The 20,234-nt window shown below is 40.9% G+C and overlaps 2 protein-coding genes across 2 annotated transcripts in view; one reads left to right on the top strand and one right to left on the bottom strand.

Moving 5' to 3' along the window:
- Positions 1–2,748, bottom strand: part of pkd1a (polycystic kidney disease 1a) — a 69,148-nt gene extending 66,400 nt beyond the window's left edge. The window contains exon 1 of the mRNA XM_066690241.1: positions 2,254–2,748. Coding sequence (XP_066546338.1) covers positions 2,254–2,501 — 248 coding nt within the window. The 5' untranslated portion in view covers positions 2,502–2,748. The remainder of the gene's footprint in view (positions 1–2,253) is intronic.
- Positions 2,749–11,894: 9,146 nt separating this feature from the next.
- On the top strand, positions 11,895–18,360 carry LOC136712518 (myeloid-associated differentiation marker homolog). The gene has a single exon (XM_066689153.1). The coding sequence runs from the start codon at positions 13,074–13,076 to the stop codon at positions 13,926–13,928; it is 855 nt and encodes a 284-aa protein (XP_066545250.1). The 5' UTR covers positions 11,895–13,073; the 3' UTR covers positions 13,929–18,360.
- The last annotated feature ends 1,874 nt before the right edge of the window (positions 18,361–20,234 follow it).

The raw sequence follows: 20,234 nt of genomic DNA, 5'->3' as shown, positions 1-20,234 counted from the left end.
TGGCGATACATTGCAGAAAGCAGAAGAGACAACCACATAAGGAATACAATGATTAAACAAATCTCTGGTCTTGTACAGATAAGAAATTAAGCCTGGAGTTTGGCTCTGTGAAAAACGTAAGAGCCATAATCATAACTTATTAATTTTTCTTCCTCATGAGAAAGAAAAAACTGTTTTGTAGAATTGGGGAAGGTCACATAAATATTTTAAGGTGCTTACCTATGGGTAAACAAAAGCTCATTACATGTTTCTACAACCGGGTGTATGTTTTTCATCTTTTAAAGAAGAAAAGTAACAATGTTAATGTTTTGTGAAGCTGCTGGGAAATTTATATATAAAACAATATTAGCAGCGGTCAGGTAAACAGCCTCCCTGCACATGAGAGGAGAAGCGATCAGGATGTTCAGCACACAGTTGTGTGAGAAGAATTTCACGACAGCGTCTTTGATTGATAAATGTTAGTTTCTCAGAGACATCGGTTTCCAAGAGCTGCATTTTTCAAGTATTTGGCAGCGGAGTTTACTTTGTGGAATGTGAATGTTAGATAATCTCAGGAAATGCATTTTGAACATGTTCTGCAATCCTTACATAAGCTGTAAGATGCTTGACGTTAGTCGTTCTTAACATTTTCATGTTGTTAAACATGGAGGGAGCTGTAAAGACCCTGAGAAATCTTGCCCAATTTCTGGTTATAGTTAGAGAAGTTAAACAGAGAGAATCCATGAGTAGCTTTTACTTAAGAAGAGGTCTTTAATTTAAAAGAATGTTAGAATTAAAACAAATACGTCTTATAACTGCTAAAACAAATAGAGTGTAGGTATTCACAAACTTCCATGTGCAACAGTATATGCTTTTTTCCTTTTAAAGCAAAAATAATAGTAAAAAAAACGTGTATCTGGGAGTTGTCATAAACCTACAGCTGTTTATGAGAACTACACTTTTATAAAGCTTCTTCTGAAAGATACAGTGATTCTGCAGATACTGACCCATGTATATATACACGTATAGATGTATAAAAAGGTACAAAAAAAAGCTGCTGGGACGCATTTTCAGTTCCGGCCTTGGATGTGTGCCTGTGCGCAGCGTTCATGTTTTCTCCATGTCTGTGTGGGCTCTACAGTCCTCCCACATCCTGAAGACAGACTGTGTGGGTTGATTGGCTACTCAACGTGTGTGTGTGTGTGTGTGTGTGTGTGTGTGTGTGTGTGTGTGTGTGCGTGCGCCCTTAACAAATGATGCACTAATTCGACACCTGGGACTACAATGTCATAATCACCATAAAATAACTATTTTGTTCTCTGGAAACAGATGTCACTCAGACCCCCCACTGTCCACTGTGTCCTCTCTTTAATCGCTTTCATTTGTTGCGTCTTAATACAAATAGGGCAACATTAATGATCAGCCTGTGATCTATTTGTACATTGTATTATAGCTTTATTTTCTGAAACTGCATACATAAATATAATCTACTAGTGCCTTACATAGTAACAAACTGGGGGACAGTAGTGTTATTGTGATGTTGTTCATGTGTTTTATGTATTTGTTGTTAAAACGAATTGGCGACTGAAATATGTTAGATGTTTCTAAGTAAAACAATATGATACATTTCAATTAAAATGCAATGTGCGGTTAGTTCGTTCCCTGTCACAGTTACAAAGCACTGCTTTGCAGGGTTTTCCTAAATCCTAAATCTGGGATAGACACTACCAGCCAATCAAAGTGCACATAATTCCCCGGGCATAGTAACGGCTGGATTATTATGGTATGAAACAGATTATGTAACGGTAAAGGGGGGCAGTCAGGAGTAGAGGGCAGCACGCCCCCCAGGTGTGAACGGATGAGATGACGGTTGTGTCCATTTCCACGAGTAACGGGACGGGACGGGACGAGGCAATGCCAATTCTGTCTTATCACTATACATGTCACTTATTAATAAGACCTTGATATTAATTTGGATACATTTGTAACTAGAGTTCCTATACAGTTTAGCACCCTGTCTCTGCCTATACACTGTTATAATACACAGATACAAATCCTGCTTGTATGTGTTGAGCCCATTACAGTGCGGACCCGCTTCCACGCCACGCAGAGCCAGTGCTCCAGTAAGGTGACCGGGTCTAACGGGCCGGCCTGATTGCTTTGGGACAATGCTTTACTCTGCAACAACACAACCCTCCGGAAACACAAGCCATGCACGTCCATTGGGAGCAGCTGGACACAGAGCTGCTCTCTCCCAGCAGGGCTGCTACTCACAGGATGTGTGTGTCGGCCGGGAGGTCCAGCGCCGCGGGTCCCCGGTCCAGTCCCAGGCCGGAGCAGTTGACCAGGCGGTAGCGGCAGGTACAGTTGGACAGACAGGGCTGGTACGTCCCCCTGTCCTCCAGCGAGCCCGGGGTGAAGAGGAAACACAAGGAGACCAGCAGGCTGGAGAGGAGTCCAAACCGGGAGAAATAGACGCCATGTTTTCGCTGGGATACAGGGTGTCCATTTCTACAAGGCATCGCTCACTCGCGTCGCATCGCCACGGGTCTCGTCTGGGTCGGACTGGGGGGGAAAGTTGCGTCTTTTGGTCAGTGTGCATTAAAGAAGCCCCTCCAAAGCCCTTTCCCCCCGATTCGACGGCTCTCTGTCTTTCACGGGACCAGTTTCTCCTCCTGGAGAGAAAGAAAAAAAGTTTCCAGCTCCTCTCCTCGGTTCCCACAGAAGTTCCTCCTCTCGGCTCTCCGGCGGCGCAGTTGCCATGTTTGGACACTAGGAGACACTTGGAAACTTTTGTGCGGTTTCGGGGAGGTCCACTGGCGGGGCGCTATATACAGGAGGGGCGCTATATACAGGACGGGCGCTATATACAGGAGGGGCGCTATATACAGGACGGGCGTTATATACAGGAGGGGCGCTATATACAGGACGGGCGCTGTAGTTGTGATCGATGCACATAGTGCTGGGCTGCAGTCTGTTGATTGAACGGGAAACAAAGCAAACAAGCTGACATATGAGCGCCAGGGAGTTCAAAAGAAAAAGATCACACAGATATTATTATACTTGGGTAATAGGTTTTTATAATAATATTCTCCTAGCTTCATTAAAACTGAAAATATTGTGAATAAAAAGGATGACAATAATAATGATGATGAAGATTATTAATTAATACTATTATTATTAATAAGAATAGGTGCTGTTTACTCCATGATGAGGTAATGCTTTAAATATGCTTAAGTAGAGCTGACAGGTTTTTTTTTTTGGCCTACAGATTATATGAGAATTACGAGTCTGAAAGTTACATTGTTTGTATTGTCTTCAAAACCAACTGTCTGTAGGAGACTTTAAAACAGTGATTACTTTAATTGTATAATCCCCCCCCCCCCCCATGTCTGCATGCCAGCGCTGCTTTGGCAGTACCTTGTGGCAGATTGTTTCCATTCTGTTATTTAGTAATTAGCTCTCATTTAGATTTTAAATTGCGTTAACAATTAAAATTGGGGTTAATTAATTAATTAAAATTGAGTAGTAAAAGGGAATACGTCTGACCTGTGTGAAATCGAAATTAATTTTAATTTTAATTTAGCACTGCGGGTGCTTTCTCTGTTTTGTGCTACTTTGTTACTTTCTTTCCTTGATTTCCTTTTTTATTGAATGGGCAATATTTGTATGGGGGAAACATTTGTGGGGTTCTTTTTTTAACCTGGGGGAGGGGATTTCCATTGAAATGGGGAAATTTTATGTTCTGTGAAATTAGGTGTTCTTGTACAGATTTTATTTCCCCCCCGGTAGACAAGAAATTCGTGGGAAAATATGCGATTTGGTGGATTTTCCTGACCAGTTTGTGTGGAAATGAAGGAAAGCACCTGGCAACACTGGTAAGAGTTGAAGCGTGGAGCATGTCTCTGCAGTGGCCAAGCCAAAGGATGAGCACTGGGGGCATCGAGGCGTCAGGTCATTGGCGCTGAAAGAAGATGTGGACAGAGATGACTTCTGAAAAAAGAAGGAAAAAGTCTATTGTATTGGTGTGTCAACAGTACTCAACTGTGCCTGTTTTTCGCGATCTCCAAAACAGGACTTCACTAAGAAATGGAGGATACCTTCTGTGTTCAAATACGAATCATGAAAACATACAAATATGTGTTTAATAATTCCATCCTATTACAATTAAATAAGGTGCATCGCTTGATACTCGGCGCTAGGGGGCGCATCCTCCACAGCGCGTTAAAGCACATCTCCGGCAGAAATGACACGATCGGCAAACTATTTACAGCACAATCAAGAATGTAGGCCTGGACATCATACACATGGACCTGGGGCACAGTTCTCTAATCCACAGCATCAGTCATCTCTCTCAGACAAGTAAATGTTTTAGTTCTTATAAGTAAGTGCTTTATTTCTGTGAGTGCAAACCTACATGCGGACCAGTGGTGTAGTGGTAACAAGATAAGGGTATTACTGTATGAGCCAGAGAACAGAGATAAGGCTTCACACCCCTGCCCCATTACCACACACTGCTGTCCTTTATGACACTAAATGACTGATGCACTAACAGATTGTAACCTACACACACTATTGTTACCAAACTACATACTGTAGTTCAGAGATACAGGCACAGTGCTATCGTACATAAGCTAATAGCTCCATCACTAGGCTACCGCTAACACAACATTTGTTTGCTCCAGTAAGATACTTTTTGCTCTTGCATGACATTATTTTTATCTGTATGAAATCTTTTTGCTCTCATATGGTACTTTGTGCTCCTGTATGACATTTTCTGCTACCATACAACATTTTGCAGTCTCATATGTCATCTTAAGCAATATACATCATTGTACTGTAACACACTGTACTGCACTGTGATGCACTGCACTGCAATAGACTATATTGTATTGAGGTGCAATATACTGTTGACTGTATTATAATTTGCAGTGGCAACACTTCCACCCGACTCACAAACCAAAGGCTATAATTTCTCAGTGAATGTGTGTGTGTGTTTGTTGTTATTATTCTATATAGACACATTTAAACAAAAAAAGTTTAGCTCTTTATTTTGTGACACACAATTCGAAGTTGGAGCACTTCTCACAACACATTTAAAAAGATCAATACAAGCAATCAGCGTTTCTCCAAGTTCACTCAATATAAAGTCGAGACATTTAGGCTATTGAAGCTGAAATAAAAGGTGTCAGCCTCTACCATGATTAAGACACAAAGACACATGATTATAACACTGTTATGATAGATGAAATACAGCATATATGGGCAATACTTCAGTGTTCAAGGTTGCTGTTCTTCTGTCATCAGAGAAAAGTTTCCCCAAACCTGTCGTAGTATGAAATCTCCTGTGGCATCAGACAGGGAGCCCCTCAAAGAAAACACTCTGTTTGCCCGCTAGACTAATGGGAACTACTTCTTTATTCAAAATGGGCTTATAAGTTACAGGTTCATAACAATGTCAGGACATAAACCATTAAAATTAGAAAAGAAACATGCGGTGATCTCCCTCTGTGTTTCACTCTTTTTGTCAAACTGAAAAGTCTGACGGATATTCTGGTCGGCCTGTCTTGTGTCTGTGTGAGTGTCATGGCCCAGAACAAAAGCGTGTCTCAGTTTCTATTTCCACAGATCCGATCTGGCCACACAAGGGCCGGCCTCCAGGTGTGCTTGCCTTGGCCAGCTTCCATCGCCACGCTGCGGCCACTGCGCCTATGTTTTGTTGGGCTGCCGCAGACCTCGCACTTTTCCTCTCTACCAGGGGAAACACTGCAGTTTATTTTGGGTTATAAGTGTGTCTTTGTAATGGGTAGCATAGCTGATATTTGTGTGTGTGTGTGTGTGTGTGTGTTTAAAATTGATTTCCTTTTCTCTCTCTCGCTCTAATTTTACCAGTTGAAGGGGACAGCTGCTTCTGTAATTAGTCAATTATCTTGGTACAGAGGGAGAGTGTTAAGGCTCCTCAGCCACAGATTGCAGCCAAGCTGTTGATTGGTTTCGTTTGCACAGATACACACATGCATATCTCTCGGTGTGTGTGTTTGCTTCCTGTTGCTTGCTGTCTTATTGTGATTCTGCACAGATAGAGTCCTAAGGTGGCTTAAACACCTCATCAGTGTAATTTACATTAAGTTCATTCTCCCATGTGTCAGATAGCAGCCCAGTAATATCTCTGAGTTAATGTTTCAATGTTTCACCCTGGTACTCCAGCTTCAGTGGATCTGTACACATTGTATTAAAGCAATTTCCATCAAAGTTAAGCAAGAGAAACACGAGCAATTTGTTTTGCCAATTCTGGGTGACAAGAAAGAAAAGGAAAACTGAATTGCTGGCAGAATATTGACAGTTAATGTGAGTAGTTTTCAGATTGGCCTGTTTACTGCAGCCACAATTAGAGAAAGCTCTCGTATGTCTTGCTCCAGAATACAAATTTCCTTCAACGACAATGTAAATCTCATAAACCAGCCAAACTCAGGTCCTCCTCTGAACAGGGACAGAGGTATAACAGTGTGTATGTGTTTCAGAGCACCTTGCGGTCGTTTGCATAAAAATACAGTTGTTTACCACATTCTGTGTCAACTTTAATCTAAGCACGAACGATGCCCCAGCCTTAATTACTTTCTGATCTCTGCCAATATCAGGATCCAGTACCTATAGTGACTAATGTCGATGTTAGTGACAACAGACCTGGGAGTATTTTTGACAAATTGCAACAATCACGCTGAACATGGCAGGCAATTGGCACTTTGTCTCAGTAGTGAGCTCACGATGACTAATACACCGGCCTGCCAGGAGACATCAGTAAGAAAGAGATGCTCCAAATCATCCATCATTTTATTTTATTCCCGCCAGTTTGGAGCACCACTGCAACGGGTGTGCGTGCCCAGGAGAGATGAAGACAGAATACAAGTTTCCTCCAACCCAAGGTGAGTGCCAGATTCCCCACTCAGGGGTCCTGCGATCGGAGCCGTGGCTAGTACAGGATGAACCAATCAAGGCGTCTCTCTTTATTCAACACTCATTGCACATGACAGTGGTGTACTTTCACTCCACCTGAATATTTGTGTCTGTTAATTATAATATTCAGAAAGCACCTACGGTAAAGAAAAGGAGGCAGTTGCCTGTATTGTATTGTATCTGTTTGACCTTGATTAAGTATTCTGAAGACCTTTAAAGAAGCTTGCATAGGTGGGGGTGGATGGAGTGAATCTTTTAATTTTCTTCTTCAAAGGAAATGCAAGATGAATGGATAACCCTTCCAAGCAATCAACGAGGCTAACCAAAGGAAGCAATATGTTATCTCTCGTCATCATGAAGTGATTATGCTTGTGATAGAAATAGAAATGGTCTTCAATTCCCTCAGATGGCCATATGGGCTCCAAAGACGATTCACATTCCTGTGCTATTTGTGAATTATGACTGGTTGTGTTACTGCCAATTCTAAGTCAGAGGAGTTATCTGGTGATATGTCCAGCTTTTCCTATACACTAATTTAATTCCTGCTCATTACATTCCTCCCATTCTTGCTCCCCATCATTTAAAATGACGTCCTACTATATGTTTAATCCAATCTGCTTTGAAGAAGCTAAATAAGTGGAAATGAGAAAGTCAAAGCAGACACTGCTGAACTTTGTAAACAGTGGAGGACCCACATCCCATCTGAGTGTCTGCTAATTTCCTTCGTCAAATGATTTCAAAACAGATAAGGCTTATGCCACCGCCACCCCAGATTCATGAATTATTACTTTTCATCTTTTGTGTCTTAGTTTGCAATTACTATTCCAATGAACCCTCCTCTGCAATTCCAGCAATATGAACAGAATTGAGGCTTATTAGGACTCTAATGAAACAAAACTCATGTGTTATTTTCTGGTGATTCGATTGCCCGTCTCGGGGCAGAAGTGCCACTACACTTTATTTTTCTGCCAAAATCAGCTGCTCCTGAAGGATTCATCCTTCTCAGTCCTGTCATATTAAAAGTCTGGCCACAATAACCAACATATAAGAGAATAAGAGCATCAGTTACTGTGCTTTGTTTCTGCCTTTTGATGTTGTTTAAGACTTGGAAGTTGTTGTTTTTATATGTGTATTTTAAGCTCTGCAGTAAGAGGTTCTCATACAGAGTTTAGACATCATCATTAATCTTGCAATAAAAAGACCATTTCCCTACCTTCTGCTGTTGCCAGTGGCACCAACCTTGACTGACAGCATTGACACAAATGACTGACAGAGTCTGTCTTACAAGTGTACAGCTTCATATAGCTCCCTCCTTTGAGCTGCTTTCCAGAAAATTATTGTTCATTGATCACTGAAGATAAGATAAGTAAAGTTAAGTGGACATTTAGGTAATGGGACAATCTCTATTTCTGATTGAGTGCCTTTTATCTCAATAAGTACCACAATAGCAACTGCTTTACTGCTCTTTTCTCTCTCTCTCTCTAAACACTGAATAATTTTCTCTTTCGCTTACTGGCTGATATGTGTCTGCTTATCTTTTAAATAATGTTATTAAATTTAAATCAATTGGGGAAATTAATGATCACTCTAGAACATCCCAGAGAAGTAATTATTTAATAAATTAACATTCCACGAGCAGCTCCTTAAGGATTCTGTTTTGTGATATGTCATTTAATTTTAACATAGTCATTGAATATTTAAAAAGGAAAACGAGGACCCTTTCAAAACTGTTTAAAAAGAGTAGAATCAGAAGTTCGTTAACCAAATGCCGGCTGTATGAGCTAAAGGGCAAGAGATTAATCAAATTGCGCCGGACTCACTGGCTCAGGCCTCCTAATTTAAACCTGCCTTGTCAACGTGATTGAGCTCGATCTGTGAATGCTTGCCTCACTGGCTAGAGAGCATCACCACGGCACAGATATGGTCTCCTATATGTGTCGCTTGCACGTGTTACCTGTGCTTTTCTTTTTCTTCTTCTTCCTTTTTTAATTCCACCCACAGACCTTGATCGTTGTTGGTGATCCTGTCAACCCATCACACAGGTGCGTAGCCTTGTGCAAGTCTCTGCCACACCTCAGACGTTTGGAGCAGAGTACCAGTCCCACTCATTGCAAAGTGCTTCCTTCTTCCCCCTCTATGACAGTTGGTCCCCGGTGTCTCTTGGCTCTGTGGTTTCTGAGGAGAGCATGATGATCCTGCTCTGTGTTTCAATCTGGATAATCTGCCCTCTTCCATAATAGCAAAATAGCTCAGGCGGCCGTCGCAGGTAAGCAACCGCAGAGACCATGGGGACTCCCGGTCCTCTCCCAGCATGCTCCGTCTCTTCAATTCATGTAATTTGGAAATAATCTATCTGATGGCTCCCTGCAATGGGGCTGGATCCATGGGCTGACAGAGAGGGGCATCGCTAATATGAACACAGCTTGAGTTCAGCAAAGGGCAGCACCGCACCTTCCTGTCGGGGGTCTGCCAGAGGCCATGGCATGCGGAGATATCGATGGGCTTCAACTGCCCGACCGACAGAGTGTTTTGTGGTGAGCCGGGATTTTTCAGAGCATTGGAAAATATTGTCATATTTTTCTCATATAAATGGGATGGTTCTTGGGTTGCTTGACCCAGAAGCAACAGTTCTGACCGACTCCAGTATTAAGATTCCCGCTAATGACCGATTGCCAAACAAAACAAAGAAACAAACCAACAACAGCAAATGAAAAACATTTTGTGTGATAGCTATGCCTCGCTGAGAGTAGTAATGTTCAGTCTGGGAGGATTCCAGTGTGGAACAAAATTTGATTTGCTTTTAAGTAATAAATGATTAATCACCCAGGTTTACTTTGTCACTTACTGTCAGATTGCATTGATTTCCTGTGTGTGTCTGTTTTGATCACATGCACATCTTCATGCAATATTCAGCTCCAGTGCTACGCCTTGTCTTTCCTATATCGTCTTTTCTAGTGGGCTCGTAAGAAAGACAACCACATGAATTAGTCATCCGTCTTCAGTCGGGGCTGGGCAGCACTTCCGTGCACTATTTCTCATGTCAGAATAATAAGACGTACAGTTTACATCACAGCATCGGAAATATCTCCTGTGACCAAGTCTTTCACACGATGCAGAGTACTGTCATGTGTAAGTCTTCAATCCAAGCCCCGCCCCCAACTCTTTAAAGGTTTGAAAAATTGTCCAGAGTTTGTTTAGGGTTAAAATAAATAAATATATATACTGTATATATATGTTTTCCCTCTGGAGGATACAGATTTAAGAGTCACCCTGTTAGTGTATTTAATCAAATGCCCTTTCATTGTGCAGTTTTCAATTGCCACTTGATATCTAATGTGACTCACCACTGCACCCCCACAATGACCTAGAAGAGGAGACACACACACACACACACACTCTTAGAGGTATGCTACCCGGGAAACCATCACTTATCAGATTGCCTATCCTAAACAGAAGAAGGAGAACTTAAATGTCAGCTGATCGTGTCAGCTTGGCTCTCACTGATGTCTCCCATTTTGCCTTTGTGCTTCAAGTCCAGGATCCACCCCCCCCCCCCCCACTGAAGGCTGGTCTTTTGCAGCTGTGCTCAGGTGCTTTGGCTCAATCATTGAGGACTCTGAAGTAGACCTGGATCCCACCATGGGATCTCCTGGCTGGACGATTCATACACACTGGCAAGGTGTGCACTAACACACCAAAGTCATCAAGACCAGTTGACTGGTTTCAGAAATAAATGCCATTTTGCACTGTTGCAACGCTGTGCTGTGGGCAGATCAAACTTTACAGACAAACTTTGGGCAGCCCTCCCTGGACCTGTGGTAGTTGTCCATGGACACAAAGCCTTGGAAGTCTTACAGGAAGTGCATTTCTTATTTGAAGTAAATCAGAGAGTTACTTCACCTAAGAAATGCACTTCCTGTAAGACATGTGGCACCACTTGTAGCGGGGCAGTCTGAGGTGGGCTTGAGTCTGTAGGGTGGACACGGTGATTACAGCATCATATTGGGTTGAATTATGAAAGGCGATTTGACCGTCTGCAGTGTTGGTAAACTGATGGTTCTAGATTACATTAACTTGGCTTTCCTCATTTGAACTTGGTGGCATCAGTAGGATATCTGCTAATTCTTTCTGCTGAATTTGAAGTTTGCATTTCTGCTTCACAACCCCAAGGAAACATTGAGGTGTCACTGTGGCATCAAGGGTACTGCCTATGGATAAGGGAACAGCTGTGTGATGCTGTGTGTGCCAGCAAAGTTAGAAGCAGATGTTCAGTGAGAAAAGCCCCACGAGAAGACTTTTTGTTTTCATCATAACGTGTGGAATCGGAATCAAAGTTAAATCAAGGTCAATTGCTTTATGTTTCATACAACAAACGACATGAAAATGTGCTCCCGGATTGTACCTTCGGCTCTGAAAAAGCAAGACGCCGCTCACACTACAGACGCTTCTGTCAGGAGGAAGTCTGGCACCTCTCTGTGACAGCAGGACCCTGGCAATTAAATACAGTATGTTTGTAAATTGTCTTTTTGGATGGCCGCTGCCTGCAGTCTTGAAAATAAAAAGCCTTTTGCACTCCAGAGTGAGACTGGCAGATCTCACATTTTGAAAGGATGTGTAGCTTAGCAATGTACTTTACAAAATAAAAGCATTTCATGGAAAACGAGTGAGGTAATTTTTTGTCAGAACTGATTATATATACATACACACACATATATATATATATATATATAGAGAGAGAGAATCTGCTTCAATTTACTGTGTAACTCCAATTACACCAAAACAAACAAATGAAAAAGAAAATAGGCTGTCAGAGTAACTTGTCAGCTTGTTGCTTGACTGGTATACTGGTTTTTCCAGTTTTTCCTCTTTTTTCTGGGAGCAACACAGGTGCTTTTGAGTGTTGCTCTACAGCCTGTGGGCGTGACTTGAGGATCTCTAGGTAGCACACTGTTTTAGGCAGGCTCCTTTTCGTGTTTTTCAAGATATGCGTGGTGAGTGTGAAGTGGGTTTTTGTTATGGCCTGTTTTTGACTACACTAGATCCCTACTTTAACAGCAGACTCCTTCTTTGATGCATACGTCTTTATTTCTGCCTGTGAGTCTTTAATTTGAACTTTGTTTTTCTTTTTGTTCTTGGATTTGTCCTGTTTCTTATTTTGAAAGGACTTTGTTCTATGTTTTTTGGATGGATTCTTCTCTTCCTTCTATTGGACTATTTTTGTTCAGATTTCCTTCCGGATTCTAGAGAACCATTTATTAGAGATGTTGCAGGATTTTATTCACAATTTGAATTTTTGTTGTTTGTTTTGGAAAGGCATGGAAAGACAAACTGGGAGTTAAGAGACTTTGTCCTAAGCCACTTTTTACCTCTTTTTAATTGTATGTTCTTCATCTATTTTCAACAGCGCTTAGTGTGTGGTTAATGTATCTAACTGTCTGTAGCTTGTACATATGTATATAATTATATTTGTGTTAAGGTACTTGGGGGCACACTAGACTTTGGGATATCACCTTATCTGCTTCATTTGGCCTATTTTTTCTTAAATTTGGCAATACTCCCTAAGTACAAGGAGATTTTTACAACTGTGCTACTGAAATTAAGTGGAAATCTGAAAATTGACATCATAGTCACTCTTGCTTCCCCTCCCATCTCCCGCCCAACTTTTGCCGAGGTTAAATGATGTTGTAATCATATGGATTTCGTCAGTTCCACTTTGACATTATGGGCTGGGCTGCCCACCCCATCTCCAGGCTGCTGTTTGCAATGAGGGCTGAGCATAGGGTGAGCGATGTGACATTAATGTGGAAGATTATAGTCCAACATTGTACTGAGTGAGAGAGCAGCGATAACAGTTAATGAATAACTAGGGCCATAAATACTCCTGATAACGTGCAATACTTTCCTGCATTGATTACACCGAATGAAAGAGGAGACACCTGTTTGCAAAACGTTCAGGTGGACTGAAGGGGGGCTTTACTCCGATAAGCGTGGTGAGCGAGAGAAAGGGCTCAGTATCCACCCTTTTCTGGGTTATTTCTGTGGAAGTCTGAAGGGCTGAGGTGAGGCACGCAACCGAGCGAGAAGGACAGCAAGGAAGCAGGCTAGTTCAGACTTCTGTTGGGCCCGAAGGCGACTGAGAGATGGCGATCGTGGTGATGGATTACCAGGTCGTGAGGGCACCGGTGGGCATCGTGCGCTTCCTGGAGATTGTCCTGTCCTGCGTGGCGTTCAGCCTGGTGGCTCATGTGGGCCATGTCGGCGGTTCATTCTGGACCTGGTGCATGTTCTCCTGGTGCTTCTGCTTCACTGTCACAGTGCTGATCATCCTGCTGGAGTTCACTGGCCTCTCCACCAAAGTCCCAATCTCCTGGGATGACTTCACCACCGCCTTCGCCATGCTGGCTACGCTCATGGTGCTCACGGCCTCTATCATCTACCCATACTTCTTCGCCTGCTCCAAATGCTCCTACCAGATAGCGGCCACAGTCATATCCATCCTCTGCTTCCTGACCTACGCCATTGAGGTGGGGCTGACGAGGGCCAAGCCCGGCGAGATCAGCGGCTTTCTCTCCACCGTGCCGGGGCTCCTGAAGGTCCTGGAGGCGTTCGTGGCCTGCATCATCTTCATATCCTTGTCCGGTATCTACAACGAGCCCGGGCTGCAGTGGTGTGTGGCCGTGTACTCGCTGTGCTTCATCTTTGCACTGATCATCATCATCTTCACCATCGGCCGCATCATCTCGCTCTTCCCCTTCCCCTTCGACAAGGTGCTGACCGGATACAACGTCCTGGCTGTGCTCATGTACATCACTGCCGCCGTGATCTGGCCCTATTACAGCTTTAAAGATAACCCACGACCCTCCAAATGTTCACAGGTTCACTGTGACTGGGACAGCCTGGTAGTGGTCACCATCATGACCATCATCAACCTAATCGTCTACATTGTGGACACCATCTACTCTGTGCGGCTCGTCTTCTTCGTTTCCCCAGCGTAGTTGTGTGGGCGGCCTGTGTTGTATGTGCTTTTGCATTTAGCTTTGGGGGACCAGTTTGACATCAAATCCGGCACAGGGCTCTGGGCCCATCTGAACAATACATATTAAATTACTGGACATGTTTTCAGTGAGATGCAATAAACCTGGGAAAACCACAGGAGCTGTCTCCACCTGGTAATATATGCTCTATGGGTATTTTTATTATTATGTAGTTTTACGATGTATAAATAACAAGGAATAGGGATTTGAGTTTTATAAAAATACTGAAGAATTGATCTTTTTGAAACAGTTTAGTCTCTCTGTTTTCTTTTCTATTCCCCATGCATGTCCTATCAGCCATTTCTCAGGCTGGGTGCGGCTCAGTGTCCACACTTGACTCACAAACAGACCATCAGCAAAAATAGAAATACCGCTGTCATTTACAGTCCCACCCCAGTCCTGGAGGACCCCCTATGCTGCTGGTTTTTGTTCCAACTGAGCTCTCAATTACTTAATTGAACCCTTAATTGAACTAATAATTTCCTTAAAGGGGTTGTAAGGTAAGTATAAATTTGTATAAATAACTTATTAAAGAACCAACTCTTTTATTACACGCTTTTAAAAGTAAAATCTAAGCAGATTGTTACTTAATTAAGCTCAGTTGGAACAAAAAACAGTCAAGTGTCTTTCTACTCACGTGGGGAAAGATTGTAGTCAAGCATTCATTCCCATAAATGTCTTCACTACCATATGTTATTTTACAAGTAAAGATATACTTAATAGATTTAATGGTGTGCAAACTCAGGTATTGATTGTAGTCAAGTTATCTTATTACCCATTTGCAGCACATTGTTCAAAATGATAAAGTTCCAGTTCGATTAATAAAATGTATTTCATGGCAATACATTAAGACTAGGTCAAATTCGGCAGCCTTCTGCATGTAATCTAACATCTCTCTCTCTCTATTGTATCATACTATTATATTTTAGTGTAATATCACATTGGCTGATCTGTTCTCCCCATCATTGACTTTTGAACCTCTAAAATAATCTTAAAAATAAAATAAAATGAGAATGCATCTCTCTGAACGGTCTGTGTTAAAACAATAGGAATCCCAACAAATTCTTCCTTCTTTCAAATTAATAATTTACCGAGACATAATTGACACAACACAAACATAACCGAAACTTCATTTTATGATGCTTATAGCCTCATTATAAATACTTACTGTGTTTAAGTAAACAATGGTTGTTTTAAATACTTTATGCACAATGATTGTGCACATTCCAGCAAGTACATTTTGTTATTTCACATTTCACATTTATACATATTTGGAGATTGGATACAAGAATGTGTTTCTCCTATTATTAATATTATTATAAATTGTGAGGTAAAACAAACTGTTCAAATTTTCTGAGGTCCTTTGTATCTGTGACATACAGTCATGTGGTTTAATCTGAACACTACTACCCATCTCTGCACTGTTCACTATAACACACCAGCCCGAAACAACATATCAACAGTTATCTTTTGTCTTCTGTATAAAGCAATGATTGCCAGAATGATCCTGCCTTATTATCCTGATGAGACCGAAAGATAAAATAAGATCAGATAAGAGCAGGTGAAATGGCGTCCAAAATGGTTAAATTTCCTTTTGAAACATTGAGTTTGAAATGCCTTGCTGGGTGCGGCTCAGTGTCCACACTTGACTCACAAACAGACCATCAGCAAAAATAGAAATACCGCTGTCATTTACAGTCCCACCCCAGTCCTGGAGGACCCCCTATGCTGCTGGTTTTTGTTCCAACTGAGCTCTCAATTACTTAATTGAACCCTTAATTGAACTAATAATTTCCTTAAAGGGGTTGTAAGGTAAGTATAAATTTGTATAAATAACTTATTAAAGAACCAACTCTTTTATTACACGCTTTTAAAAGTAAAATCTAAGCAGATTGTTACTTAATTAAGCTCAGTTGGAACAAAAAACAGTCAAGTGTCTTTCTACTCACGTGGGGAAAGATTGTAGTCAAGCATTCATTCCCATAAATGTCTTCACTACCATATGTTATTTTACAAGTAAAGATATACTTAATAGATTTAATGGTGTGCAAACTCAGGTATTGATTGTAGTCAAGTTATCTTATTACCCATTTGCAGCACATTGTTCAAAATGATAAAGTTCCAGTTCGATTAATAAAATGTATTTCATGGCAATACATTAAGACTAGGTCAAATTCGGCAGCCTTCTGCATGTAATCTAACATCTCTCTCTCTCTATTGTATCATACTATTATATTTTAGTGTAATATCACATTGGCTGATCTGTTCTCCCCATCATTGACTTTTGAACCTCTAAAATAATCTTAAAAATAAAATAAAATGAGAATGCATCTCTCTGAACGGTCTGTGTTAAAACAATAGGAATCCCAACAAATTCTTCCTTCTTTCAAATTAATAATTTACCGAGACATAATTGACACAACACAAACATAACCGAAACTTCATTTTATGATGCTTATAGCCTCATTATAAATACTTACTGTGTTTAAGTAAACAATGGTTGTTTTAAATACTTTATGCACAATGATTGTGCACATTCCAGCAAGTACATTTTGTTATTTCACATTTCACATTTATACATATTTGGAGATTGGATACAAGAATGTGTTTCTCCTATTATTAATATTATTATAAATTGTGAGGTAAAACAAACTGTTCAAATTTTCTGAGGTCCTTTGTATCTGTGACATACAGTCATGTGGTTTAATCTGAACACTACTACCCATCTCTGCACTGTTCACTATAACACACCAGCCCGAAACAACATATCAACAGTTATCTTTTGTCTTCTGTATAAAGCAATGATTGCCAGAATGATCCTGCCTTATTATCCTGATGAGACCGAAAGATAAAATAAGATCAGATAAGAGCAGGTGAAATGGCGTCCAAAATGGTTAAATTTCCTTTTGAAACATTGAGTTTGAAATGCCTTGCTGGGTGCGGCTCAGTGTCCACACTTGACTCACAAACAGACCATCAGCAAAAATAGAAATACCGCTGTCATTTACAGTCCCACCCCAGTCCTGGAGGACCCCCTATGCTGCTGGTTTTTGTTCCAACTGAGCTCTCAATTACTTAATTGAACCCTTAATTGAACTAATAATTTCCTTAAAGGGGTTGTAAGGTAAGTATAAATTTGTATAAATAACTTATTAAAGAACCAACTCTTTTATTACACGCTTTTAAAAGTAAAATCTAAGCAGATTGTTACTTAATTAAGCTCAGTTGGAACAAAAAACAGTCAAGTGTCTTTCTACTCACGTGGGGAAAGATTGTAGTCAAGCATTCATTCCCATAAATGTCTTCACTACCATATGTTATTTTACAAGTAAAGATATACTTAATAGATTTAATGGTGTGCAAACTCAGGTATTGATTGTAGTCAAGTTATCTTATTACCCATTTGCAGCACATTGTTCAAAATGATAAAGTTCCAGTTCGATTAATAAAATGTATTTCATGGCAATACATTAAGACTAGGTCAAATTCGGCAGCCTTCTGCATGTAATCTAACATCTCTCTCTCTCTATTGTATCATACTATTATATTTTAGTGTAATATCACATTGGCTGATCTGTTCTCCCCATCATTGACTTTTGAACCTCTAAAATAATCTTAAAAATAAAATAAAATGAGAATGCATCTCTCTGAACGGTCTGTGTTAAAACAATAGGAATCCCAACAAATTCTTCCTTCTTTCAAATTAATAATTTACCGAGACATAATTGACACAACACAAACATAACCGAAACTTCATTTTATGATGCTTATAGCCTCATTATAAATACTTACTGTGTTTAAGTAAACAATGGTTGTTTTAAATACTTTATGCACAATGATTGTGCACATTCCAGCAAGTACATTTTGTTATTTCACATTTCACATTTATACATATTTGGAGATTGGATACAAGAATGTGTTTCTCCTATTATTAATATTATTATAAATTGTGAGGTAAAACAAACTGTTCAAATTTTCTGAGGTCCTTTGTATCTGTGACATACAGTCATGTGGTTTAATCTGAACACTACTACCCATCTCTGCACTGTTCACTATAACACACCAGCCCGAAACAACATATCAACAGTTATCTTTTGTCTTCTGTATAAAGCAATGATTGCCAGAATGATCCTGCCTTATTATCCTGATGAGACCGAAAGATAAAATAAGATCAGATAAGAGCAGGTGAAATGGCGTCCAAAATGGTTAAATTTCCTTTTGAAACATTGAGTTTGAAATGCCTTGTGAATAGTACAGTGCAGACATCACTGGCTGGGTTTTGAGATCTGTCTTCCTCATTTCATCTGACTGTATTAAGTCTGTTGCGTTCGTCTCAGTCTAAAATGTATGATTATGTCTATACCAATAAATGCACATCATGAATTGTAAAGTCTCTACCTGGTTCCTTTGGATATGTGAAGTTACAGCACAAGGACAAAGTTTGGTCAATATTGTAAAGTTGTGAAGGATCAATCCCAAGAACTTTAATTAGCATAGTGACTGATAGCAGGGCATTGCAGTGACTTTCAACTACTGCTGGCAGGGATGGTACACCACTGGCATAATGGAGATAAAGATTTTTAAACAGAAGCTATGAAATTATTATATTTAATTATGAATTTCCAGAGGGAACAGAATCTCTGTTTGTGCTTTTAGATATCAGTAAGAACATGCAGGAACCTGTTATTTACCTTTTAACATGGTAACGAACTCAGACGACCAAAAAGCTTTGCTGGAGGCAGCTAAAGCAAATGATGCACCATCACATTAAAGTTTCAAACAGTTAAGTAACAGTCCAGATGAAGGTGGCATTATTTAATAAATGTGACTGATGGAGCTGCAGCAGTACTCAGACAGGAAGTAACAAGGCAAATGTGATTATTTTAAGGTGCATTACAAAAGCATACTTTGGACTTCAGCAGAAATATCATGCAAATCAGAGTGATCTGGAATTGTATTTATTCGAAAGACTGATTTGAAAATGACAAACATAGACAGTTTATGACCTTCATTGAAAGGCCCAGTGCTGGAGAGAGATTACAGCCCTCAGATAGAGATTATAAATTAGCATATACACGTCTGAGAGAAATGGATTATGTTGCCTATCAAATATTCTGTCAGTGTTACTGGTGTTTGTCTAATTGTGAAAACTATAATGAGGTGTGGCAGGTGTTGGACAGGGTTGGGGTAATAGTTAGGGTTAAAATTTGACACACTTATAGAACCCTAAACTCTATCCTACAACAGGCACCTAATTCTCCACTCCACCAAGTAGTTTGATATATTGTAAAAGTGTTCTGCATAGATTAATATATACCGATCAGCCATAACATTATGACCACTGTCAGGTGAAGTGAATAACACTGATAATCTCGTTATCATGGCACCTGTCAGTGGGTGGGATATATTAGGCAGCTAGTGAACATTTCGTCCTCAAAGTTGATGTGTTAGAAGCAGGAAAAATGGGCAGCGTAAGGATCTGAGCGACTTTGACAAGGGCCAAATTGTGATGGCTAGACGACGGGGTCAGAGCATCTCCAAAACTGCACTGCAAAACTCTTTTGGGGTGTTCCCAGTCTGCAGCGGTCAGTACCTATCAAAAGTGGTCCAAGGAAAGAAAAGCGGTGAACCGGCGACAGGGTCATGGGCGGCCAAGGCTCATTGATGCACGTGGGGAGCGAAGGCTGGCCCGTGTGGTCCGATCCAACAGACCAGCTACTGTAGCTCAAATTGCTGAAAAAGTGAATGCTGGTTCTGATAGAAAGGTGTCAGAACACACAGTGCATCGCAGTTTGTTGTTTATGGGGCTGCGCAGCCGCAGACCAGTCAGGGTGCCCATGCTGACCCCTGTCCACTGCCGAAAGCGCCTACAATGGGCACGTGAGAATCAGAACTGGACCACGGAGCAATGGAAGAAGGTGGCCTGGTCTGATGAATCACCAGTTCAAGGTGTTGACTTGGCCTCCAAATTCCCCAGATCTCAATCCAATCGAGCATCTGTGGGATGTGCTGGACAAACAAGTCCGATCCATGGAGGCCCCACCTCGCAACTTACAGGACTTAAAGGATCTGCTGCTAACGTCTTGGTGCCAGATACCACAGCACACCTTCAGAGGTCTAGTGGAGTCCATGCCTCGACGGGTCAGGGCTGATTTGGGACCTACACAATATTAGGCAGGTGGTCATAATGTTATGGCTAATCGGTGTATATAACTCTAATACATCAACACATGACTAATTACATTTGTTTGTCTTTCTGATGGTTTC

The sequence above is a fragment of the Amia ocellicauda genome, chromosome 17, assembly GCF_036373705.1.
Source record: "Amia ocellicauda isolate fAmiCal2 chromosome 17, fAmiCal2.hap1, whole genome shotgun sequence".
NCBI lineage: Eukaryota > Metazoa > Chordata > Actinopteri > Amiiformes > Amiidae > Amia > Amia ocellicauda.
The sequence above is the reverse complement of the archived record's forward strand: the minus strand, read 5'-3'. Positions and strand labels throughout refer to the sequence as shown.

Coding starts and splice junctions, on each gene's coding strand:
- LOC136712518 (XM_066689153.1), top strand. CDS start 13,074: ATGGCGATCGTGGTGATGGATTACCAGGTCGTGAGGGCACCGGTGGGC.